The sequence below is a fragment of the Mastigoproctus giganteus genome, chromosome 3, assembly GCF_048544385.1.
Source record: "Mastigoproctus giganteus isolate SK-2022 chromosome 3, ASM4854438v1, whole genome shotgun sequence".
NCBI lineage: Eukaryota > Metazoa > Arthropoda > Arachnida > Uropygi > Thelyphonidae > Mastigoproctus > Mastigoproctus giganteus.
Window position 1 is genome coordinate 66544840 of NC_143577.1, and position 26704 is coordinate 66571543.

The following is a 26704-nucleotide window of genomic DNA, read 5'->3' on the forward strand; positions in this document are numbered from 1 at the left end:
ATCCGACTATCTTGAAAATACCTTTATTCAGATAACTGTCGAGGACAACAGAAGAACAAATTTATAACAGCCTATTTGTATGTTGTGGTGAACTTTCAAATCAAAACCATTACACACAAATTTCTTGTGCCGACCGGGCTAGCCGAGTGGGTAAAGTACCTGCCCGGCAACCCAAAGGTCGCGGGTTCGATTCCCGCCTCGGGCTTGGATCAAAGTACTGCAAAAACCTTGGGAGGTGCAATATGGCCACAGAAGCCGATGCGCCAACAACTACCAAATCAAGAAGACAAATTTCTTGTTGTAGGTTATACGCAAAACGAGGGTAATTGTGCACACTCATTAATATAGACAAATACAAATTAAAAGATCGCTAAAGTCTGATCCTGTATTCGTCCCATCACAATATGTTACATTAGCTAGAAAGACAGAATGATGAGGTATGATAATTTTTACAACCTGAATGATTTGGCCCGACGCACTTCTATGAAGTTTAATGAAAATATTGATGAAGTGAAGTTCAACTTCAATGACACTGCTATCTTTAAAGTAGAAAAGCAGCATTTAGACTCTTTTATAAAACATACAAACAGGACGATTATAAATCAGTTAATTCACGGCACTAAGCCTGAACCCCTGGCTTAGTGCCGTGAAGGGTTTGTAAAGGTAGTGTATCTGCGTGTACCTAGGAACCTTACAATAAAGTTCATATATATAATATTAAAGCTAGTCAAAGAAGAAAACTTGAGTCATTTGTAGATTTCTAATTGAAAAAAGCCTACAAGAGTTGCATTCCAATTTCGAAAAAGAAGCACAGTGACTTCCAATGTTTGTTGAACAATAACACAATTCCCAAACGTCACACCGGTTTTTATAACAGTCTAAAAGTTAATTTACGGAAGGATTAAATTTTTCTAAGAATGACTAAATTCTTACAAATTTTTGCTTGTTTTACACCAATAATTTCGTACTAACTTGTTCTTATTTATGCTTTACCACAATTATGTTCTCAAAGATTAAAATGTAGTTTGTATTCATACATGTTCCTAAGTTTATAAATATAAACAAAGTTCTTGTTTAGTGTTTTTTTTTTTTTTTTTGTCCTTCTTCCTAATTACCTTCGATCTTTAGAAGACTTAAGTCACAAATTTTGTGTTTGATGATGCAATAGTGGCAGAACTCAAAAGGGAAGGTTAAATTTTCGAAATTCTGGTTAACCATAAGGGAATGTTGATCAAGCCAGGCTAATTTTGAGTACCACTGGGTATGATGAGATGAATCACAATATATTTGAAGAATCACATAATTTATTCGTTTCTAAAGAAACTAATTTTAATTGCCAAATTTTTCTCATCGATTAACTCAGAATCACAATTTTTGAGTTATGCCACTATTGCAGCCAGTGAGCGATATGTGTCTGGCTTAACAGTGAGCTACTGCACTAAACTGTAGCCTCACTTCCTTCTATATATGGCTGTTCTGAAGTATAAACCGAACTTATCCTATTTTGTATTATATGTATTTAAAACCATTTCCAGATGGCTGTTAAGTTAGAGAGAGAGTTGCACTGGAAATAGAACCATAAAGGATGCTGAGCCCTTCCTCCTCCCTTACCGAGATTGTTTTTTGGTACTTCCCGGTCCAATCCGCCGTTGAGTTTATTTTTCACTACCTCGGTTTCTGTAGAATTATTAAATCCTTTATTGGCTTTTTCAAAACACATTGAGCTGTTTTGTATTAAATTAGCTGAAGTGTAAAGTAATAGCAGCGATTTCTCCAGTGAATTACTCAATTGCTCAACAGCTATCCGTTCAGTAAGTGCAAGTGAACACAGGTCAAAAAATTCGTTAGTCGTCCGACCGAAGAAAAAACCGCATAATTATATAAACTGTCTTATCACAAAGTATTAGTTGACATTATCTGTCATCACCAATCTCAGTTCTCAGCACCCTAAACATCGCAGCTGTTCTTAGTATGACGGGAAGCATAAACTACCTCTTGTTTTTTAAACTCTCCAGCGACTAAGGTTTAAAAGAAGAAAAATTAAGTTAGGATCAGTTTTCATAAAATATGAAAGCTTGGTTAGTTTTGTAAACTGATAAAAGAATTTCCCTTTGGAATCATTAGAAGATAGATCCACAGCATAACGTAATACTGATTCTTTCTAATAATCATGATATTTATACACTGTTGGTGTTTATTATTCTAAGATTTGATGTAAAGTTATTAAAGCTACACACCATCTATTCCATGGATTTATCCTGATTCCCTTTGGTGCACCGTTTTCTGAATTAAACCATCTTGACTGTTCAGTTTAAACACGTCGTACTTTTTTCCCTTTAGTAATTTGGAATCTATGGTAGGAATATTGAAGCTGTATTTTACCATATAACGTAATGGCGGCTGCCAGCAATCTTAGCACAGTCACATCATATACAATATATGTATTGTATATGATGTGAAGCCAGTGCCAAATTGCTGCACACATCTGATCTGTTGGCGTTCTTGATGTATATCTTTGTAATTCATCCGGAAGTGTTCCTCCCCCCCCCCTCATCGACTATTTGGTCATACGGCCTCAATCAATTTACAATGTTTGGCTTCTATTGTGAGAGAGAGAGAAGATTTACAGTTTTTAAAACCGGAAATGGTCTTTAAGAATTTCTCCACTTTCCGAAGGGTGGTTCGAACGCAGAAACTTCAAAGAAATGAGAAGTGGCGAACCCAGTAGTTGAGAATGAATCTAACTAAACTGAGAATATATTAATGACGCTGATTAATAATTAGGTTTACGAATAAGCTTAAATGAAATATTCATTTTATAAAGTAGTCGTATTAACTTAAAAAATAAAACTGTATCTACTAAAAATTTAAAAAGATAAATAATCAATTGTAGTTATTAGTAATAAGTTTTAGGTATTAAACAGATTCAAGTTGTTTACGTGTGTATAGTAATGAATGAACGGGAATAAAAATGTATAGTCCTAGTATATTTTTATGAAGTACGTTTAGTTTCCTCTGGCGCAGTGAATTGAAAATAAACCAGAATCAAAACAGAATCAGCAAACTTTGAAGGTGGTCTGAAATAAGAAAAGTTCGAAAACTGTTCAGAGCTATGCCAAAAATTGAAATCGCTGCGTATGTAACAACAACTACTACTACTATTAATTTCAGCAAAGTTCATGATCTTTTCCATTCGCAGCAAAACTATTAACCATCGTAGAAATAGTGAACTGCTAGAAAGACGAGATGAATACTTACTTTGATGAAATATTCAAAGCTGTCTCTTTATCAACCATTTTAAAAGAATACAGCTATAAAATCTAGAATTGAAAACGTACGGTATTGTGATTCAGTTTTGGCTCTTGATTTCGTTTATGCCACTTTCATAACCCATACATACTCTTGTAAGGGTTATGAAATGCTCGATATGCTGTGACGACACGTCATAGCATAGAACACACGTCACACAGACTCGAGCAAGTGTGACAAACTTCGTCAAGGTCAAACAAGTTTGTCACATTTAAACCCGCAAGTTTGGCTTAAATCCGCCCACCGACTCGTATCCATAGGGCATCGGTTGTTATTTGCCACCCATTTGAGGTCTGGGTTTGAATCCCGTTCCATAGGTGCTTAATTATCCAACAACGTACCCTACATTTAGAGGAGGAGAGGATTTTTCCCCCCCCCCTCCCTACTGATGCTCAAAATATGCAGTTCTGTTTAAAACTCTTTTCGATATTTACAAGGAAGTCATTGAAGTTGCGCGTCTGATCCTGTCTATGAAGTGAAAAACTCTCTGCCTTTTATGATTTTTATCCCCAGATATATTGAACCGCACCAGTACTGCTGGAATAGAACGAACAGGATATATTTTAAAAATATTTTCTGTTAATACATTCATGCGTGAAAAAAAGGAAGCTGCGATAATGAAAGTTATTCGTTTGTAGAATATGACTGAACAACCATTTTTACTAACTATGGATACCTAGTAATCTGAACAAACTGAATTTTTACTTCCTATTTATTTATTTTTTGTTCTTTGAGATGAAATTTTGTTCTTTGTAGATCAGATAAGTAACATTGAACATAGCACAAGTTATGGTCTTCTGAGTACCATCCCAAAAGTTTTAATATTGATTTTTTTTTTTTTTTTTAAACCCGCCATTCTTCTGAATGGCTAACAGCGCCATCTAATGGTTGAAAGTATTTTACGTTCTTTAAAATGAACTAACAGTGGCAAACAAAATGGTTGTCACATTTTTTACAAGCCAAATTTTCTAGTCATCACCTCATAGTTTCCGACTAGCCCAATATTTAGAATCATATATCCTTTGGGGAAAGCAGCAGCAGTTACATAATTACCAGGTATTAAACTGTATGTATCTATTCCAGTAATCGTTTCCTTCCTCATTTCCACGAACACCTACTTCCTGCCTAACCCCAAACCCTGAATACGTCACGAACTTAGTTTTTTAATAGGATGCTGTAAACAACCTATGACGACAGTAACAAACTGCTACACTCTCGCAACATTTTCGGAATCGCTAAGGTCATTGTGATCGGGTAGAAACACCGAAGGTCATGTGAACACTCCTTATAGAAATGTCATGAAGATGAAGATTATATGGTAGTTTTGCTGGATTTCGGTAAAATTGAAGTGTTTTTAGATGTTTATTGTTCATTTAATTTTATCATTGTTTACTCTGCTAATGACTCTTATTCTGAATGGGAAATTTACTCTCAAAAAAGTTAACATAATAAAATGTTAATAAAACAAAGTTAATAAAGTGTATCGCTTTGTTCATTATTCGCTTCAAGTTTGTTTTGAAAGCTCATATTTTCTAGTGTTCTTTATTTGAAAATAAGACTAATAAATATTAACAGCTCCTCGCTATTTGTCTTATTCCAGTCATCCAGTAAGTGAAACAAGACATTTCCACTTATGAGACGTGCTGCTCAGCAGGTACCCACTTTTCAACACACTAACACTCGAGTCTGGCACTGCAGTGATTTTTTGCGCATGCGCCATTTAAGGCCAAGGTCTTTGGTTTAAAGGTGCTTATATACTCCGATTTCTTCATCATCATTTTCTTATCATTGACTAGCTTGTTGTCTGTCGTGGGTTTACAACAACCTGGCGTGAATAATCCACTTGCCAGATGCATGGATGCTTAAAGGTGTGCTTGAGGTTCTCGTTTTTAAAATACACTAGATTATACGCTATTAAACATCGTAATTTTGTGAAGAAGCGCATTAGAGGGTTTTTTTTTTTTTTTAATCCACTAAATTAGGGATGGCCAGTTAGAGATCTGAGAAGAAACTAGTCAGACTGATAATAGCTCCAAAATTAAAAATAAACGCCAAAGCACCACAAGTTTTTTAATCTATGGGGTGGGATCGGGGGAAATAAGTTCGCTTTTCATGTTGTAAAATGTTTTTTTCACTTTACAGAATTCACTGTGTATACGGAAGCCTTCAAATTAGCAGGAATAATATTTTTAATGCAAATGTGATCCGTATTTTTTATTGTTTTTTTTTTTTTTTTTAAAGTAGCATTTCGCATACAATAATGCATCTGTTGTCAGCTTATTTGATCCTCTTCATGTAATACATATGCTTCCAAAATTTGGTATCGAGCACTTTCTCTAAAATTTCAATCTGTATAGAATTGAATTTTGGACCGTATGGACTGGTTGTTTTTTTTTTTTTTTTCTCAATGTTTGATGACGCATTGAACTCCTACTCCTTTAGGCCAATGAGGACTGCCATTTTACTGTTATTTGCAGTTGTAATAGCATTATATGAAATACTTTTCGTTCAGTGGTGAATTTAAGCATACGCTGGGTAATCAGCCGCTTTCCACAAGGATTCAGGGATGTTGGAATTACCACAGCTATTGGTACAGTGACATTGAAATAAAATATCAGCACTTTTAAAATACATTTAATATATTAACTTGTATTTTAGAACTGGTGATTCATAAGAAAAAAAACATTCGTTATGCATTGTGCAATTAAAATTTAGCTTAGCAAACGGTGAGGATGGGTATCAGTTTTTCTTGTGAAGACCGAATATGATCGTCTGTTTTTAAACCAGATCCAAATACTCTAAAATATTGCCGCTCAACACTGAGTGAGCTAATTCTACTACCGATTACGATCTCACTTAACGCTACTTGGCAACTGTATTCTTCCTATTAGTTATTTCTTGTAAATAAACAAACTGCAACATTTTGGTAGTCATTGAAATTTTCTATTTACTGAGCGTATGGGCTTTGTTAATTTAGTACTGTACTGGCTTTAGCCAGTATGGTGCAAGAAAACTGTAGGCTTTTGCTGTAGCAGCCGAAAATAAAATAAAAAAATAACAATAAATATAAAAATAAAAAAAATAATAAATTATGTGATTATTTCCTCTCGTAGGTATATACCCAGTATCCCCTCCCAGAGCCTCTAAAACATGAAGCTCCTAGTTACCAAGCTCTGTAGTTCACATATTCGAAGTCTTTCCTCATTCCTTGGTCCTTGAGGTTGTCACAGACATTCTCTCAGATATGCCAGACAAGCTGTTCTTGCTACCTGGGAGTCTAAAACGCTGATGGAACTGATATGCTTCACAGCTATGGTCTGGAACAAATTTGCAACTTTCCAACCAGAGAAAATGCCTACCTCGACCTAATATTTTCCTCTACTCATATAGATGTTCACACCGACAACCCCATATTTCACTCGGATCATTCACCAATTACTTTTGACATCACAGTGACTTCTCATAACTTCAAATGCAGCTCCCGTACTCCTCGTTTCAATTTCAGGAAGGCTGACTGGCCTCTGCTCAACCTAGCTCTAAGAAATGTAGACAAGCAGCTCGCTGACGCTGTGGATGACATCGATGTGCTCACCAACAACCTGATTAACTGTGTCCATTCAGTTATATCTGACATTGTTCCTCAATCCCATCTTACCGCACGCTCTACCTACCCGCACTGGTATAACAGTGAACTAATACGTAAAATTAAATCCAAAGAATTCTACAGAAACAAGTATAAGCAAACAGGTGACAGTCAATACTATGAAATATTCAGCCAACTCCGCAAAGAAGTGAAAACTCACATATTAAACTCCTACAACATGTATACAGAGTCAGTTCAGGATAGTCTGCTTACTCACAGAGATATCAAACCATTCTGGAATTTCATGAAGCATAAGAACATTACCAGTAGAAAGTTACAACTCCGTAACGCAGATGGAATTCTCTTATCTGACGAATTCAGTATTGCTCAAGAGTTTGCCAAACACTTTTCCAGAATTCAAACAAATGATACATTGAGACCTGCCTCATTTCCTGACTTCACACCTGTTAAAGATGATATCCTCATTAATCTCTTTATCACTGATGAAGATTTAAATTCGGCATTAAAAAGCATGAGAAATGACTATACTAGAGGCCCAGATGACATTCCAGGCTTATTTTGGAAAAGGACTGTCACTACATTGAAACCCCTCATACTGCGGATCTTCAACCTGTCTCTCAGGCTGGGGAAGTATCCTAAGCACTTTAAGCAGGTCAATATAGTTCCTATTTTCAAAAAAGGTGATAAAAATGACGTATGCGATTACAGACCCATAACCTTGCAAAACAGCCTGGCTAAACTCTTCGACACAGCAGTGCACAAACATCTCTTCGAATTCTTCAAGCCTTTTATTGATCAGAATCAACATGGTTTCTGCAGTGGCAAGTCAGTAGTCACAAATTTACTTCCTTTCTGGCAATACACCTCGGAAGCTCTTGATAACCACCTACAAGTTGATGCAGTCTACACAGACATATCCAAGGCATTTGATAAAGTCCCGCACGAACAACTTCTGGAAAAACTTAAGCTATATGGTATCCGTGACCCTTTGCTCTCATGGCTACGCAGCTATATTACGCATCGTTCCTTGAGCGTTATCATAGATCAAGTGAACTCAGACTGTTTTATACCACTAAGCAGAGTACCACAAGGCTCTCCCTTAGGTCCTCTTCTCTTCATTGTTTTCGTAAATGATCTTCCTTCTTTCATGTACACCTCCAATGTTCAAGTTGCTCTCTATGCAGATGATCTTAAGATCTACTCAGCAGTGAAGGAGACTACCGATTCTCAACAGCTTCAATGTGCTCTCAATAAATTCTCTCTGTGGCTATCTCTGAATGGCTTGTCTGCTAACCCCTCGAAGTGCAAAGTAATCTCTTTCTCATCTTGCAGATCTCCACAACTAATGAATACGGAGTATAGTATTAACTCTGTGATCATCGAAAGGTGTGACCAAGTTAACGACTTAGGGATTCTCTTTTCCAGCAGTGCCAAATTGGATGCCCATGTCCTTAAAATCACCAGCAAAGCATTCAAAACACTGGGATTCATCAAACGGAACACATACAAGTTCAAAAGCTACAGATATGCGGTTATCCTCTATAAAACTATTGTTCTGCCAATCCTTGAATTCAGTTCACCCATCTGAAATCCTCACACAAAGACTTTAACTAACAAAATTGAAGCAGTCCAAAAAAACTTTGTCCGTTACCTTACGTACCGCAATCCTCTATTCTATCACTCAGTGTATTATGAATCGCTGTGTGATTACTTTCATCTGAGGCCTCTGTGCACTAGAAGAGTTACTGCTGACATCGCCCTTCTAGCCAAAGTAATCACTGGAATTTACGAAGCATCTGATATCCTGAGTAAAATAAACTTCAATGCTCCTTGTAGACAAGTCAGGAACCTTACACCGTTTCGCCTTGACTCTGCCAACACGGACTTAATGAAGTTCAGTCCACTGAACAGAATCAGCAAATCAGCAAATGACTCTCGCATTGACTTCTTTGACAACTCCCAATCACTGATGAACTCCATCCACAAGTTTGCCTCTTCACTTAAACTGCAAAGTGACTAGCTCACATCTAATTATTGTAGCTTATTATTTTTCTATTCTCTAACGGATTAATTATTACTTGTTTTACCGGTAACTTAACTTAATACAATCCTCTTTTGTACATATGCTTTTATTGTTTGAATCTATATCAATGTTTATTGTCCCGTTGGATTTCATATTATTGGTTTCTGCAGTGGCAAGTCAGTAGTCTCTATTATGTTTATTGATCTGATCTCAGATACACTGTTAATGGTTACCTGTTGTGTATCTTGTTATTAATAAAATAAAATAAAATAAAATAAAATATTCGGGTGACACTCAAGTCAAGTGGACCCAATTTCGGCGAAGTCCGGACGGTCTATGACAGCCAAATCCTCTGCTTGCACCTTCACGATGGTGGGACTGTTAGTAATCCTGGGTATAACCTTCATGCACAAGTACATGGTGGGTGACCACCCAGGTGTGAACTAACGTAAGCAGGGGTCGAGGTGTAGCGCCCACACCACATGGAGGAACGCCGCCCCTCTATGTTACCAGGCAGTACTAGGTGGTAGATGACTCTCATCAACCGGTGAAATACCACCACTTTGCTTATTGGAGGCTTGAAGTGGTGGAACCCATGTTTAGTCTCTAGAGCTAAGTTCCGGCCAACCCTTCCCTATCTCTTCCATCATGCAGTATGATTGATGATTTTTGAGGTTATGATGAATGTCGTGGCGAGATCCAATATTCCTAACATTTCGAGGGTACAGCTCTAAAACGGTGTTCGCAGGCCGGCCGCTAGATAGTACACCGGACCAAACCTCTTGGTAACTCTCTAGGAGGCTTCCGGATCAGCTAGTGTATAATCTTGCTACCTCTACTCTGCCAGTTAGTGACTGGAGGGAGTCCGAGTAGTGTGTATGCGGGGAGCATTGTCGAGGCCACGTTATGTCAAGGATCTGGGTATATTCTTACCACATGTACGCCATATCCAAAAATTTCATTACTTCATACAGCATGTCCCACCCACTTTTTCTTACTATTGAATACACCATGAATTGTCAAAATAATAGAGCAAGCTTATCTGCGAAAAGATCTAAACCTCCCAAGGACTTCCTAATTCATTTCACAAATATACGTGGTCTCAATTCCAATCTCAACGATATCCATTTCCACTTGCAGTCTTCCAAACCCCATGTACTTTTTCTGACTGAATCTCAGTTATCAGTTGATTCAACTACTGCTCATCTCAGATGTCCAAATTATTTGCTGTATGATTCCTTTCGCCTCAAAGGTGGTACTTGTGCATATGTCCGTTCTGATATTCCCTGTCAGAGACTTGGCACTTTGGAATCTCCTCTCTTTGATCTTCTCTGGCTTAAAATCTCTCTACCTCATTGTGTAAAATTCATCTGTTGTCTCTACCGTTCTCCCAATTCCACCAATCACTTGGAGCTCTTTGACTTCCTCTCTTTGCAACTTGACTTTCTCCAGTCCAACTTCCCTAACAGTGAGGTAATTTTCCTTGGTGATTTTAACGTTCACAACTCCAGCTGGCTTCCGTTTTCTAGTCACACCGACCCAGCAGGTCGAGATGCTGAGGCTTTTGCAATTACTAATGACCTAGCACAGATTGTTCATTTACCTACAAGAATACCGGACAATCCTAATCATACAGCCAATACGCTTGATCTTTTTCTCACAAACAACCCTTCTAAGTACAAGGTTGAAGTGAGAGGTCCTTTAGGCACTTCAGATCACAACTTGGTGATTGTCTCTTCTCCAATGGAACCTTTATCTCATGGCGATTCCCAACCTCGTATTGTTTAGCATTACAAGAATACAAAATGGGATGACCTGCGAGACTTCTTTTCTTCTTTTCCTTGGTCTGATTACTGTTTCAAACCTTCTGATGTCAACGTTTGCTCAGATCGTGTCAGCGAAATTATTCTTGCAGGAATGGAATCCTTTATCCCATACTCCACTTTAAAATCTCGTCCTTTATCTAAACCTTGGTTTTCCAATAAATGTGCTAAGGCTGTCCAAGAGAAGAATGTTGCATATCGTAATTGGCTTGTTTCTAATTCTTCAGTTTCATTTTCTGCCTACACCAAAGCTCGCAACAGTTGTAAAGCAGTTATTAATCAGTCCAAACTAGAGTTTGAACAGGCTAAGAGTAGAAAACTTGCTTCTTGCCCTAATGGTAGCCGAGCATTCTGGTCTCTTGCCAAAGCTATTGGCCGCAACTTTTGCCCATCTCTGCTCCAACCTCTGTCCAAACCAGATGGTTCTGCTGTCACTTCAGCCAAGGATAAAGCTGACCTGCTAGCATCCCATTTTTCTTCCAGCTCATGTATTAATGACCTTGGTAAAACCCCTCCCACCATTCCTAACACGCTCCATTCAATGCCTCCTGTGGTCTTCCGTCAAAAGGATATCGGAAGGATTTTGATGAATCTTGATGCTAAGAAAGCTCCAGGTCCTGATGGTATTTCTCCACTTGTTCTCAAAACCTGTGCTCCTGAACTTACTCCTATTCTTTGCCGCCTTTTTTCACTTTCTTATTCCAAAGGTGTTTTTCCTTCTGTTTGGAAATTTGCTCATATCCAGCCAGTTCCTAAAAAGGGTGACAAATCCCTCCCATCCATTTACCGTCCCATTGCAATTACTTCTACTCTTTCTAAAGTAACGGAGAAATCAATTAACCGCCAACTCTTAAACTACCTAGAAACCTTCCAACTGATCAACGATCGCCAGTATGGATTCCGTCAGTGTCGATCCACTGGTGATATTCTGGCTTATGTTACCCATTTATGGACTAATTCAATGGAAAGGTTCGGTGAAACACAAGTAGTTGCTCTTGACGTCTCAAAGGCTTTTGATCGTGTTTGGCATAAAGGTCTTCTAAACAAGCTTCCATCTTATGGTTTGCCAACTGTTTTTAGTAATTGGTTATCCAGTTTTCTCTCTGATCGCCCACTGAGGGTGATGGTCGATGGCTCTCTGTCTTCTAACTTCTCCACTAATGCCGGTGTCCCCCAAGGTTCAGTTCTTTCCCCCACTCTTTTCCTCTTGTATATCAATGACCTTCTTCCATTGACTGGAAATCCTATCCATAGTTTTGCCGATGATAGCACATTGCATTCAACTTTCCATTTTGAGAAACCTTGTCCAGCTCAATCAGCTTCAAGTTCTCGAAAATCTGCTGCCAATTCCTTAAATGCCGATCTTCAGGTAATTCTCCAGTGGGGCAAAGACAACTTAGTTGATTTCAACCCTTCTAAAACTCAATCTTGTCTTATATCTCGCAAAAAGGATTCTTCTGCTCCTATTCTTATCTTTAGTGACACTCCGATTTCTAGGCAAAATGATATATCTCTTTTGGGGATTACCCTGATTTCTAATCTCTCTTGGCACAAGCACATTACAAATATTGCTTCCTCTGCATCTAAAAAACTTGGTTTTCTCTTTCGCTCTCGGCGTTACTTTTCTTCCAAACAGCTGCTCACTCTGTATAAATCGCAAATCCGCCCTGCCATGGAATATTGTTCCCACATCTGGGGTAGTGCCCCCAAAACCTCTCTCTCAGGCTTCTTGATTCCATTCAGAAGAGGGTAGTTAGGTTAATTAATGATTCATCTGTAACAGAGTCTCTCCACTCGCTGTCTCATAGACGCACTGTTTCTGCTGCATGCCTCTTCTACAGATACTTCCATGGGCACTGTTCTTCTGAAATGGCTTCTATAATTCCCGCTCTCTCTTTCAAAACAGTCCGAACACGTGCTGCCACCAGCCAACATCCATTTACTGTCCAACTTCAAACCCACAGAACCAACTTTTCATCTTCCTCATTTATTCATTCAACTGCCGTTTTCTGGAACAACCTTCCTTCGTACGTATTTCCTGAAAATTACAATCTACAGAACTTCAAGTCCAATATCAACAAATATCTTCTTTCGTCTTCTCAACCTCCAACCCAAGCACGGTATTAAGTACTATAGGTTCTAATACCTCTCGTGTTTGGGGTTCTCATAAAAAAAAAAAAAAAAAAAAATAGAACGCCCTTTTCCCAGGAATTTTGCTCGCCTTTGGACCCATTCAAAAAGATCATTTATTTATTTATTTTATTTATTTATTTTTTTCATACGATTCAATACTTGGACACAGTATTCATGAGGTAGCAATATTCAAAGGCGAGCAAAATTCTATTTCTACAAGTAAAATTTTGATAAATCATCGATAGAACACCATGGGACTCTCCTTGCCTCCTGTCAGTGCTGCGAGGGGAATTCGTTCCCGTATTGTAATTCCAAAATCCCTTTCTTTATCTGCATGTTTTTTTTTTTTTTAATTCAATCCTGCTAAGTGCATAAGTTATTTTGGTGTTGCTCTTCTCGAAGTTCAAGGCCTTGCATTTGGTAGCATTAAAACATAGCTGCCGCTTCACTGATCAACCCTGAAAACTAAGTAGTCGCGAAGAAGAATTGCTTTGCGCTGATCATTGGCCATTCTCCAACATGGACATCATCTACAAATTTTGAGGCCCTCGCGGATAGTACAATGGATATAATCGCTGTCCTGCCCACACCATGTGGATGAGGCCTAGATTCGAATCCTGTCAATGACGTGAGGATTCCCCCCCCCCATAACTTGGTAAGTTATGGATTCAGGCAAGGATTTAATTTTTTTTTATCTCCCATAAACTGGAGTTTTTCGTCCAGAAAACAGGCAAATCGACCACAAGATACATGCAGTTTACACACACGACGTGTTTGCAAATTGTATTTTTTGCACAACGCGGCTGAGTTAGTCGTTCTCAAGCGAGGGTTCCATGGTCCCCCCCCCCCCCGCAAACTTTGGTTTTTCGATCAGCAAACAGGAAAATCGATACTATAATCAGACTCCTATCCTGCAGCAACCCTTCAAGCCATCTAATGATCTTCCCTGTGATTCAACCATGCTTCAGTTTATATAGTAACTTCTTGTGCGGGAGTGAGTCAAATGCTTGGCACTATGCACTGTGACTAGCGCCTGCAAAAAAAAAAAAAAAAAATCAGGACCTAAAAAATAGAATTCACTGAGTTTGCTCCAACAATAAAATTTTACAAACAAATTTTTAAACACCGATTTCTAAATTAAACTCTTTCTTCGGCTTTTCTGTTAGTAGAATCATTAACAACGTCATCAATGTTCTTATTGCGAGTAAGTTATTGGTGGAAATTTTTAAAAACCTTCCAAATAAAATGGGTATAATCGAAATTTTGGAAACGCTTTCGAATTTCTTTAAAGACAAAAAATTAGATTTAACTCAAGGGCATTTTAGTATGTTTTTTATAAACATAGTCAGGCTTCGGAATGAAGAGTATCTTAGGGCCTACGAACGCAAAAAAGAAAGAAAAAAAAAATGGCCCTAACTATATCCAACTCATTTATGACTGTCAAAACCAGTTCAGTTAAAAATGATTTTCTCTTTACAGATCCCTGCTGTGTTTCCTTACTACTTCCATTTCTGTCTAAATGACCCTGTATTGCACCTTGATCATTTGCTTCCACGATTTTCTGTACCACTGAAGTCAGACTGATCGGCCGGTAGTTGCCCACTTGATCTGTAAAACCGCCTTTAAGTATTGGCGATACGTTGTCACATTTGCAAGACCAGATGAATCTCTCTCTTACACACACACACACACACACACACAGTGATGTTCTCGTAATTAATCTTAATGGTCCTTTCCATTTTCTTGCCACTTCCCTGAAAATTAGTGTTTATGTCAACTCCAAAATCTGCACTCACCTTTAGGCTTAAATTTTTTCCCCCTAATAAATAGTCTTCTGTAATTTTAATATCGCTAATTTTATGTTTGCAGCTTTACGTGCACATTGTCTTTTCACCACGAAGGATTTTTTTTTTTTTTTTGGTCGGTTAATACCAATGCGAAGTATCATTCAGTTCGTCCATAATATCAGCTCGATTATATGACTTTCCAACACATTATGCAAGGGTCCAATCTCATTCATTCTTTTTTTTTTTTTTTTCGCCGTGTTCCCATACATAAATTCATTTTCCTCCTTCTTTGTTCTCTTAGTCAGCAATTTATTTGGACAGCTCCGTATTCGTCCATCTTAGCATCCTCCTAATATTTTCTTAATGATGTATATGCATTCATAGCTTCTGTGACTATTGATATAAAGGTATTGCATAATGCTCATATATTCGCTGTCAACTTGCTATCTCCTCAGTTCATAGATACTATGTAGCACCTTAATGCTCTCATAGTCTCCTTTCATGAAATTAAGACTCTTTCTCGAAAAAGTGTAGACAAGCAAATGGTGTAGGGAATGGGAAAATTCTTGGGGAGGGGGAGGGGAAGGGAAGGGAATATTTTCACCATTTTTTCCTCCCTTCCCCTCACCAAGAATTTTACCATTCCCTATACCATTTGCTTGTCTACACTTTTTCATTCAAATTTCTCTGCTTCATATCCGAATTTTAATTTTCTACCACGTTAATATAGTGCTGGCATTTCAATTCTCGGGAGCTCATTGTGATGAAGTTTGGACTTTGTCTGAAATTTAATTATTTTATTTTATTTTATTATTATTTTTTTTGTAATTTCATTATTCCCAATTTTTTCATCATTTGATAGCGAATCTATCATTTTCGGTCATGCCAGTTTTTCCCTCCCTGTACTTGGGCAAACTGGAGAGGGTGTATATCAGAGTACTGCTAAATTACGTGTAACTGACAGCGGGGTTGCCATAAGTTGACTGGGACAGCGTTAATTAATAAATAATAAAATAAACATATATATATATATATACAAGCAATGAGCTCATGACTCACACGTGAATGGCCTATGGCCATTAACCTGTGAGTCATGACGTCCTTGAACGAAGTATTCGAAGTGAGGCGTGTAGCACTTATTAAGGTAAGAATTAACTTTAACAAATATTACAGAATTAACTTTACAAGATAATTACAGTAATTAAATTAACAAAATTATAAAAGTAAGTAATTACAAAATTACAACGTAGATATCGAAAAGAGTAATTTACCGAATCGCGAAGTAAGAAGAATATGATTCCAAAAATTTCCAAATTAATTATATAAAACTGCGAAAATTAAATTCACAAGATATTAAAGAACTTAAATAAATTTGATCTACTAAATTGGCTTGCAACCTTGAAGGGAGTTGTATACAGCAATGTGCTTTTGATACAATAAAGAGTTCTAGAATATACAGTATTTCACGGCGAGAGCATTGAGAGAAGTTTCCACTCTGTGATTAACAAATGCCAAAGGACAACAGAACTTGCTTAGGAAGCAAATAATAAAAATCAACTTTCAGTGGATAATGGCTACTTATTCGCATTGCGACAAGATGGAAATTGATTTAATAAGTTTAGTGAAAAAAAAAAAAAAAGTGAACGCCGTTTTCCTTGAACTGCCAAATGTATGTTGTGTGCTATTGTAAGAACTTTTTATTGGTGTTACAATGATTTTAATTTTTTAAATCTATTTTCTTGATAATCAGCAATAATCCTTTTTTGTGTTACGTCCCTGGAAAAATTGGTAATAATATATCTTCTCCCATCTGATGTAATTGACCTTTCCTGAATGAAACTGTTGTCATGTGACCTATAGTAATAATGAGCATCCTATAAAAGAACTTACTTTCGATAATTTAATTGGGCTTAATGGTATAGAGTAACAGATTTGAAAACTAAAACGAAATATTTAGTTTATGATGAGCCAGCTGACTAAACGTTTGTCATAGAAATTTTACGAGGTGTGGCTAGAAAAGTTCCGGGAACGACTTTATTAATAGGCTGAAATTGGGCCTACTAATTATTTGCTTTTGCTTCCTTGGGTATATACATACTGTATTTGTATAGGAAGACATTCTTAGAAAATATGATTGGGTGCGTTTTACGAAGTCGCTTATTGGTTTCGATTTTAATGCCCTCGACCTACGCTTCTGAACTTTCTCCAAAGGCCCAAAGTGTACCCCTTTCAACTGTACTTTGGAATAGAAAAATCACAATTTTACGAATTGGGGGGGGGGGGGGCGGGGAGAGGATGTGCCAACACTGATAACGTAACACAGTCTAAGCAGCACGTTATCGTTGGCAATCGTCCTTCACAGTTTTTGCCTCTTCAAACTCCTCAGAATTTGAACGTAAAATGTGACTTCAATTTTGATTGATTTGAACATTGTTGCCCTTTTTCCGTCGTGGAGACCTCGCAGTTTTCTATTGTTTTCTCGGAATTATATTGAAATATTCTTTAGTTCCATGTGAGAACGTTATCCAGAAAGTTTGGTTCTGTTTAAATTTTTTTAAAAAGATGTGAACTTGTTCTCCCTTCATTCATTGATTATGGGTCAAGTTTTCTGGCACCATCTCCTCTCAGACCGTCTTTATTTTAGGGGTTATAGTTAAAATTTGATTAGTACTCTTTATCCATCCCCAGTTATTTCCGCTATCATTCTGATAGTCGTTCTTCGATCGATACGAATAACTTCCATTACTTTTTCATTTTCATCAGTTTTCATTGTCGCTGCCGGGATCGAGACTTGTTATATATAATCCCCTCCCCTCTTATTTCAGGAAATCGTTTATGCCAACGGAAAACTGGTCTGGCTGACATTGGACCTCCCATAAACAATATGCAATTTTCAGTGGGAGTTTTCCTCAAGTTAACCAGAAATTTCAGTTTCATGCCCCTTTCCAATTTTTTTTCTTTAATTTTTACGTGCCGAAGCAAAAAACCCATTTTAATTTAATATTGGTGGACACATATAATATTAAATTAAATTAAAAAAAAAAAAAACAAAAAACCACATGACTTGCGATTACTGTTATGATGATTGGAAAGCACTACTATACAGCATGGTAGCGAAAGCAACACCAGAACTTTTCATTATATGTGCACCAAATACGGAGGATGCGGAAAGGTCAGGGAATGGCCACCGCATATCCCGGAGCAATATGGCCTTAGTTGCTAATGCTCCTAAAAACCAAATAACAAACAAACAAACATCATTATATGTGGCGTCATGTGAGATTGCTAAATAACATTTTACGCCACTCTGCATCGCATTGTTTCAAAATACAAGTACTTCTCTTAATAGAAAGAGGATGCCGTTTTTCACATTTATACACCAACAAATGTCACTATTCATCTAGCAGGAAATAACAGATTTTATCGTGTGGAAAAAGAAATTATGAAATATCTATCCAGAATTTCGTAATTCACACCACATGCTGAAGACCGCATTTCATACCTCGCTGCTTTCACTAGTTTTCCTCAAAAATTTTAATTTTCGGGACACTTGTTCAGAGGTACTTGTATTAGTTTAAATTGACATATTAACTTATTTCTAGAGTAGCTTTATATTCCTATTTACGGTACTTAAAGTTAAAGTAACTTAGATAGAGATTTGTAGGTATTACTTAGTATCGGAAAGGGTATCAAATACACGAGTTTACCGTTCATAGACAGCCGCCATAGTTACGTGAAAATTAATCAGTAAATCTATTAATCTTGTCGAACTTCATTGGCAATTAAATTGTACTTTTAACTATACATATAACCACATAGGTTACGGAACATAAATAATTAGTAAAAATAAATAATTAATACATAACTTGATACAGAAGTTATATAAAGGGACTTCGTAGATAACACTCGTTACTGAAACGCGACACAGCATATCCGGAATTCGATAGCATTAGCTTTGTCTGGTATAGTGCATAATATAATATTGTCAATTAATCAGTAGATCTATTAATCTTGTTAAACTTCATTGTCAATTAAATTGTTCTTTTAACTATATATATATATAACGACTTAGAGTACAAACGTAACAAATAATTAATACATACTTGATACTCGTTCGTGAATTCCCTCCATTTTTACACGATAGCATAAGCTTAGTGTAGTATAGTGCATAATATAATATTGTCAATTATTCAGTAAATCTATTAATCTTGATAAACTTTATTGTCAATTAAATTGTATTTTTAACTCTATAAATATATATAACGACTTAATCGTAACAAATAATTAATACATAACTATAGTGGTACACGTGATACGGAAGTTGTATAAAGGGAACACTAGATACCGAAAAAAAAAAAAAAAAAAAACAATATATATATCCATATATATATATATATATATATATATATATATATATATAATATAACTTAAGGATTTAATTTTTGTTTTAAATTTTATTGAATTACATTGGAATCATGACTCTAACCAGAGCAGCAAAGCAAAAGGCTCAAGCTAATGGGAGTGCTGTGGTTCAGGGGAGAACTGAGGGGGCCAGTTGCCCTCTGAATCACAGTCTATTAAAATGCACTGTTTGCTTGATGTTTGCGGAGCAGTTGGGTACGGGACATGATACTGCCAAGGGGGATGTCTTTGTGTGTGCACGATGTAAGGAGTGCAAGGAAATCAGGCGACAACTCAGCGTTGTTATGGGCCTTTATGAGAGCTTGAAGGACAGGGTGGATGCCCTCGAAGGAAATAAATTGAGGGGCCCATCAAGCTCTCAGCTGCCCACATCAACGCCAGAGCTTGCACTTGGTCATCAGGCAACACAGAAGCAGCCCCCTAGGCAGAATGCGCTGGTCCCACAGGAACTAGTAGTTGTTGGTGACTCTATTGTCAGGGAAACGGGGAACATGCTTTGTAAAAAGGATAGGTGGAATAGGACCAGGGTATGTCTGCCAGGGGCAAAGGTTGATGACATTGTAGAGCGGATATCATCTTTTAAGGGCACAAAAGGTGATATAGTTGTACACGTTGGCACGAATGATATTAAGAGTAGGAGACCGGCGGAATTACTTAGCAAGTACAGGTCACTGCTGAAAAAAAGCCGTGAATTAGGGTTGAACTTGAAAGTGTCTGCAATTCTGCCCAGACACGATAGGAGGGAGTATATGATGAGAGCCTTGTCGATCAATTCGGCCCTGGAGGGATTGTGCAAGGCTCAAGGGGTAGAATTTTTTTCAGCCTGGACTGTACTTGTTAACAGGAGAGATTGCTTCTACAGGGATGGGATACACTTAAATAGAAAGGGTGCAAGAATTTTTGCTGATGCTGTCGAGGCAGTGTTAGGTGGGTCGGAAAACTGCTAGTTGGGGGGGATACAAGGACTAATAGATTAACAGTAGCCACTGGCAGAGGTGGAAGTGATTCTTGCACTGCTTCTATTGAAATGAGCAGAAGTCTGAAAAACAAGATGCAGGATATTTCAGAGACTGCTGGTAGTCATTGCGCTACAAGTAAACACATGGGTTGTGTTAGGGTAGCTAAGAATAGAAACAGGTGCATGTATACCTGCGTGTACACCAATGCTAGGAGTTTGGTAAATAAATTTGATGAATTTGAGGTATTGCTCAAAACATCAAAGGCAGATATTGTTGGGATATCAGAGACGTGGTGTCACACAGATATAAGTAATGCGGAACTGGAATTTGGGGAATACAATGTGTATAGAAAGGATAGACAGGACAGGAGGGGAGGAGGGGTTATGCTATTAATTAAGAAACACATAAAGTCCAAGGAAGTGAAGCCAGTCGACATCGATGGACAGGGCAGTGCCGAATCAGTTTGGTGTGACATAAGCATAGGGAAATCAAAATTGAGAGTAGGAGTGTGCTATAGGCCTAATGACTCTGATGAGTATAATAAGATATTGTACAGGGAAATAGAGTGGGCCAGTAAATCAGAGAGTCTTATAATGGGGGATTTTAATTTCCCAGATATTGACTGGAATTTGTGGGTTGGTCACTCGCACACTAGCAAGGCTTTTGTGGATTTATTGGATGATTGTTTTCTACACCAGCATGTTCGTGAGGCAACAAGAGGGAGCAATACTCTTGATCTGATTATCAGTAGTGACTCTTCATGCATTAAGAACCTGCAGATAAATGAACCACTAGGTGGCAGTGATCACAGTGTGTTGAAGTGGGATTTACTCAAGGAGGTAACTACCATCAGAGGTAAAGGGAAGGGTTTTTGTTTTCGTAAAGGCGACTATGATGGTCTGAGACAGTATTTAAATTCTATACAGTGGGACCAACTGATGATGTTACCAACAGCAAACTCAAAATGGGAAGCATTCAAGGAACTAATCTTGGAGGCTACCAGGCTTTACATACCAACTAAGAAATATTGTTCAAGGTTTAGGCCTAAATGGTTGTCAGATGAATTAATGAGACATGTGGCAGAGAAGAAAAATGCATGGGATACATATAAATTAATGGGTGACATGGAAGCCTATGATAGATATAAGTTGGTCTGTAACCAAGTCACAAAGGAGATTAGGCAGGCAAAGGCAGACTACGAAAAATCCTTGGCAAAGGATGCAAAGAAAAACAGAAAAGAGTTCTTTACATACTTGAACTCGAGAAGGAAAGGGATGAATCAGATTGGTCCACTGGATATTGATGGTTCAACAGTTGAGGATCCTGCTCAGGTGGCTAACAATCTAAACGAGTGTTTTGCATCTACATTCACGCATGAGGAGTTATTCAGGAAGGAGAATGATGTAGGTAAAGTAAACATTGGCAGTGAGCTGGATGATTTTGTAATAACTGAGAGGAAAGTGGAGGAGAGATTGTTGAGGATAAACATAAAAAAGGCACCTGGGGTGGATGGGATCTATCCAGTTATATTAAAGGAGGCAGCAAAGGAAGTATGCAAACCCCTAGCCATAATTATGAGAGCTTCTTTGGACTCAGGGGAGGTACCCATAGACTGGAGATGTGCAAATGTAACCCCAATTCACAAAGGAGGATCAAAGGCTGACACAAGTAATTATAGACCTGTTAGTTTAACTTCTGTTCCAGGTAAATTAATGGAGGCACTGGTTAAAGAAGCACTGCAGGATCATCTAGACAAGAATTCAGTTATAGCTCAGACGCAGCATGGTTTTGTTAAGGGCAGGTCTTGCCTGACCAATTTGATTGGATACTATGATGTAGTCACAAAAGAACTGGATGCAGGGAATAACTTTGATATTATATATTTGGATCTTAGAAAGGCTTTTGATACTGTTGCACATGGAAGACTGCTGCACAAATTGGAGCACTGTGGCATTGGAGGCAAATTGCTGCTATGGATAAGGGGATGGTTGAGTGGCAGAAGACAGAGAGTGGTAATCAATGGACACTGCTCAACGTGGACTAATGTTATTAGTGGACTTCCTCAAGGTTCAGTGTTGGGTCCGTTGTTGTTTTCGGTGTTTATGAATGATATTGATGATGGGATATCAAGTTTAATGTCCAAGTTTGCAGATGATACAAAGGTTGGCAGGGTCGTCAAGGACACTACTGACGCTATGCTGCTGCAACAGGATCTGGAAAGGTTGAACAGATGGGCTGAGAGGTGGCAAATGAAGTTTAACATTGACAAATGTAAAGTACTGCATATGGGAAACAGTAACCCCAGAGCAACGTATCAACTCTGCGGTACCACACTGACAGTGGTGGAGAATGAAAAGGACCTGGGGGTAATTGTGCAGGGAGATATGAAGTTCTCTGAGCAGTGCAGACGAGCTGCAAGAGTAGCTCATGGTGTCTTGTCAATGATATACAGGAATTTTTCTAGCAGGGATAAGGAGGTGATTATTCCCTTGTATAAGGCAATGGTTAGGCCACATCTTGAGTACTGTATACAGGTCTGGAGGCCTCATTTCAAGAAGGATGTAGAGCTGCTGGAACGGGTACAGAGAAGGGCAACAAGATTAGTAAATGGAACAAAGGGTTGCTCTTACGAAGAAAGGCTTAGGTTTTGCGAATTGCAGAGTCTGGAGACTAGGCACCGGCGAGGTGATCTGATAGAGGTGTATAAGGCCTTGAATGGTTTGAGCATGCTCAATGCCAATGGGATTCTTCATCTTTCTCAGAATAATCACCTCAGAGGGCATAAATTCAAATTGAGGAAGGACGGATGTCGGATAGATGTGCGGAAATTTGCCTTTGGCCAGCGGGTGGTTGGTTGGTGGAACCGACTTCCATCACTTGTTGTTGAAGTTGATAGCCTGAACAAATTTAAAGCTCAACTGGACAGGTATTTCGAACGAACGGAGGGGTGAAATGGGAGAGGGTTTTTTTTTTTTTTTTTTTTTTTTGGGCTGATGCTGAATAAGCTTGCTTTCTTGCATCGTATGCCTCTACTAATGCTAATGCTAAAGGTATTGCGTTGCACTAAGGAAGACTTTGTTTAAGAATTTTTTATTTTAAGTTGCAGTTTTGCATCACTACACATGACATTTTCCTGTTTACATGTTGACAATTTTAAATGTATTTGCGTTTGCGAAATCTGCAAGATGAGCAAAGCCGTTAATATTCCAAGTACTATAAAATATTGTATCAGTATACGAGTACACGCACGTTGTAGTAACGTATGAGGTATACTTAGCATCAGAAAAATTGTCTAATGCTAAGACTACTTATGCAGACTATTTATCTGAACTTTGGTATACACATCGGTAAGAGTTAAGGCAAGAAATCGTTAAAAGATTAATGCCGAGTAAATATTCCTCTATGTCTGGGTTAACTTCATATTTCGATTACCTCTATTATTTGGGCTGAAGCATAGCTCATAAGTTGCCACCCCAGCCCTTGCTTAACAGGAGAAAATCGAGACCTCTAGCAAGCCAGGAAATTATGCTTATATTTAAAAGACGTTTTGAAACGAAACACAAAACGTTTACGTTTACTGGTAAAGACTGCCATTTTTTTGAAAGAAAAGAACAGATCAAAAGACGGCGTTTGGATGCTCCAAACAACAGTATTGTACATTCTGCTCGACAAGGTATATTGGCTTCCTATCACGTTGATTGGCGGATTGCAAAGCAGAAGTCTCATACCATTGGGGAAAATCTTATAAAACCAGCTGCTATTGATATGGTGCGTATTACCTGCGGAGATGAAATTGTGAAAAAAGTGCAACAGATTCCCCTATCAAATGATACAATTCGTGTGCGCATCATAGACATGTCGAAAGATATTAAACAACAACTAATTGCAGTTATAAAAATTGGTCGTATATTTAGTATTCAGCTTGATGAATCGACTGATGTAAGCAGCGACGCTCAACTCATGGTTTATGTACGATATCCAGGTGTAAAAGATATGGAACACATCTTATTTTGCAGACTACAACAATAGGAGAAGATATTTTTCAAATTGTAGATTCTTTTTTCAAGGAAGAAGGATTGAATTGGAATCAATGCTTCAGTGTATGTACCGGCAGTGCTAGGGGCTCGGCAAGGTTTTCGTGCAAGAGTAAAAGAAGTTAATCCGCAGGTTTAAACCTTTCACTGCTGCCTACATAGACAAAATCTTGCTTCAAGAAATATGTCACCCGAGTTGTGCACTGTGTTAAATGAGATAATTCAGGTGGTCAATTTTATGAAATCAAGGGCTCTCAATTGTCGAATTTTTAACCAGATGTGTTCCGATTTTGGTGCTGAATACGAACACTTGCTATATTTCTCTGAAGTCTCGCGGGAAAGTGCTTCAGCGAGTTTTATCATTACGCAATGAGATTGAAATTTTTTTGACCGAAAAATATCACCCTCTGGTATCAAGATTCTCCGATTCAAAGTGGATTCTTCAAGCAGCTTGTCTTTCAGAAATTTTTTTCCGAAATTACCAACTTAAATGCATCTACGCAAGGGTGCAATCACATTCTTATCGAATTAGCTGAAAAGATAACATGCTTCAAAGGTAAGCTAAAATTGTGGAAGAAAAGAAACTTTCCTCTTTTCCCGACCCTTAATCAACTTATTGAAGATAAAAACATTAATTTCGCTGAATCTGACATACAAGAAATTATCGTCAGACATTTATAAAACCTAATAGAGTTTTATCGGTATATTCCCGAAGGAGATATCTTCAAATATAATTGGGGTACGGATGCCATTCAATTTTGAAGTAAATGACTTGCATGAAGATTTTGTCAATATTAATAACCTACAGGAGCAACTCATTGAAATACAAAGTGACGAGGCACTTCGCTACACTTTTAACAAGAGCTCCGAGTCTTTGTGTGCATTCTGGTTGAAATTAAAAAGCGAAAAGCCAACATTAGTAAACGAAGCACTGAAAGTACTACTGCCCTTTGTAACAACATACATGTGCGAGTCAGAGTTTTCAACTCTAACTATAACAAAAACCAAATTGCGAAACAGACTGCAGCCTGAAGATGACTTAAGGTGCAGCCTATCTAATATAACACCAAGATTTGATGAGCTTTCAAAATTTATTTAAAGCCAAGGTTCACATTAATAAGATTTAATGTTGTTACCAATATAAGTAATGTATTTTGTATTATTAAAATATAAAATTTATTTAATTGTTATCTAACGTACAAATTAGTACAAACACATATTAGTACGCAGCTAAACTCTGAATTAGCAAAAATATGCAAAGGCGGCATCGTTTAAGTTATATCTTATATTGTGAATACCTTCACGAGTTGCCATGATATTGCACAACTTCGAATAAGTGGAATATTTCAGTCTTAATTGTTATCTGTATGTGTTATTTTATTAATAAGACTGCTTTTCATTGTGCAATTTCTTTAAAAAAAAAAAAAAAGTGCTGTGCTGCAGCGGCCGTCACAGGGAAATTGGGCGGGGGGGGAGTACAACATATACAAAATGTACTCATAAATTAAAGGAATTCATTTTATTCTAAAAGTATTAATATGCACTGAAACCAGTCGGAAAAACAAGGGTACTAATCTGAAGTGGGGCAGTACCACTAGTCGAACCCCCCCCCCCCCCCCCCAAGTGAAGACTGAACGTTCCAGTGTGGTATGTTGATGTTGTAATGGAAAATTATCAGAAAGCTTTCTATCGGTTGGTAATAATTATGGGCTAATGATTATGAGAGTACTGTAACGTCATTTCCGTTTTGGTGAGAACGTACTTAATTCTAATGGTTGTAACAGACCAAATATGTTAAGCACAGCACTGCCTCCTAATGCTTGAAAATGAATTATGATTAATACCAGTGGTCTTGAATAACACTTCAAGATGGCCACCGTAACCAGGAAACCAACAAAGCTTATGAAGTCATACTCCAGTAAAATCATATTAACACATCATCCCCACACACGCCAAATAAGAGAATGATGACGTATGAGTTAACTTCAAGAATGATATCAGGCAAAATTAATTTACTGTAGTTTGGTATGCCCTTGTTTCTGGTAAGAAATAGGCTGAAGGTTGAAAAATTACATTAGATGGGGCCATAGCAATATGGGTGGGATCCGAATAAAAAAGAATATCTATATAAATACTACTGCTATATGAACAGCATTACGAGTACTGTGTCTTCATAACAGTAAATATAAACACTAGAACAGTGTTTCTTAACCTTTTGAGCCATGATCCAGATTACGGTAATAGTTTTGGTTTCGCGACCCAAGAAAGATTTAATAGTACAGTATTAGCCATACGGTGCAAAGAAGCCCCATTCTTCTGCTGCACCAGCCGAAAAAAAAAAAACAAAAAAAAAACCTAGTAATAAATAAATAAACTACATGTTATTCCCTCATGTAGACATCTATTCATTCATGTATTGTGAATTTCCCCAAGGTGTCAGCTTCAACCACCTATGGAGCCAACTTATTTCGGTAATTAACAACATATTAGGCTATAGGAATAGAAAATAATTTATACTTAATGATGCATCATTTCACATTAATGCTATCTCTAAATTCTCATGCGATAACCTTATGAGAGGACCTACAGTGCGCATAACGCACAATAACC

General features: G+C 37.6%; 2 protein-coding genes across 2 annotated transcripts in view; both read left to right on the forward strand.

The window, feature by feature from the left end:
* Positions 1-26704, forward strand: part of cv-c (RhoGTPase activating protein) — a 534147-nt gene that overhangs the window by 18625 nt on the left and 488818 nt on the right. The window lies entirely within an intron of this gene.
* LOC150088058 (zinc finger BED domain-containing protein 5-like) lies at positions 23586-24089 on the forward strand. The gene has a single exon (XM_090369997.1). It carries the CDS (start codon positions 23586-23588, stop codon positions 24087-24089), a length of 504 nt encoding a protein of 167 aa, XP_090226123.1.

Excerpts from the sequence above, each read along its gene's own strand:
- LOC150088058 (XM_090369997.1), top strand. The coding sequence starts at position 23,586 with ATGCTTATATTTAAAAGACGTTTTGAAACGAAACACAAAACGTTTACG.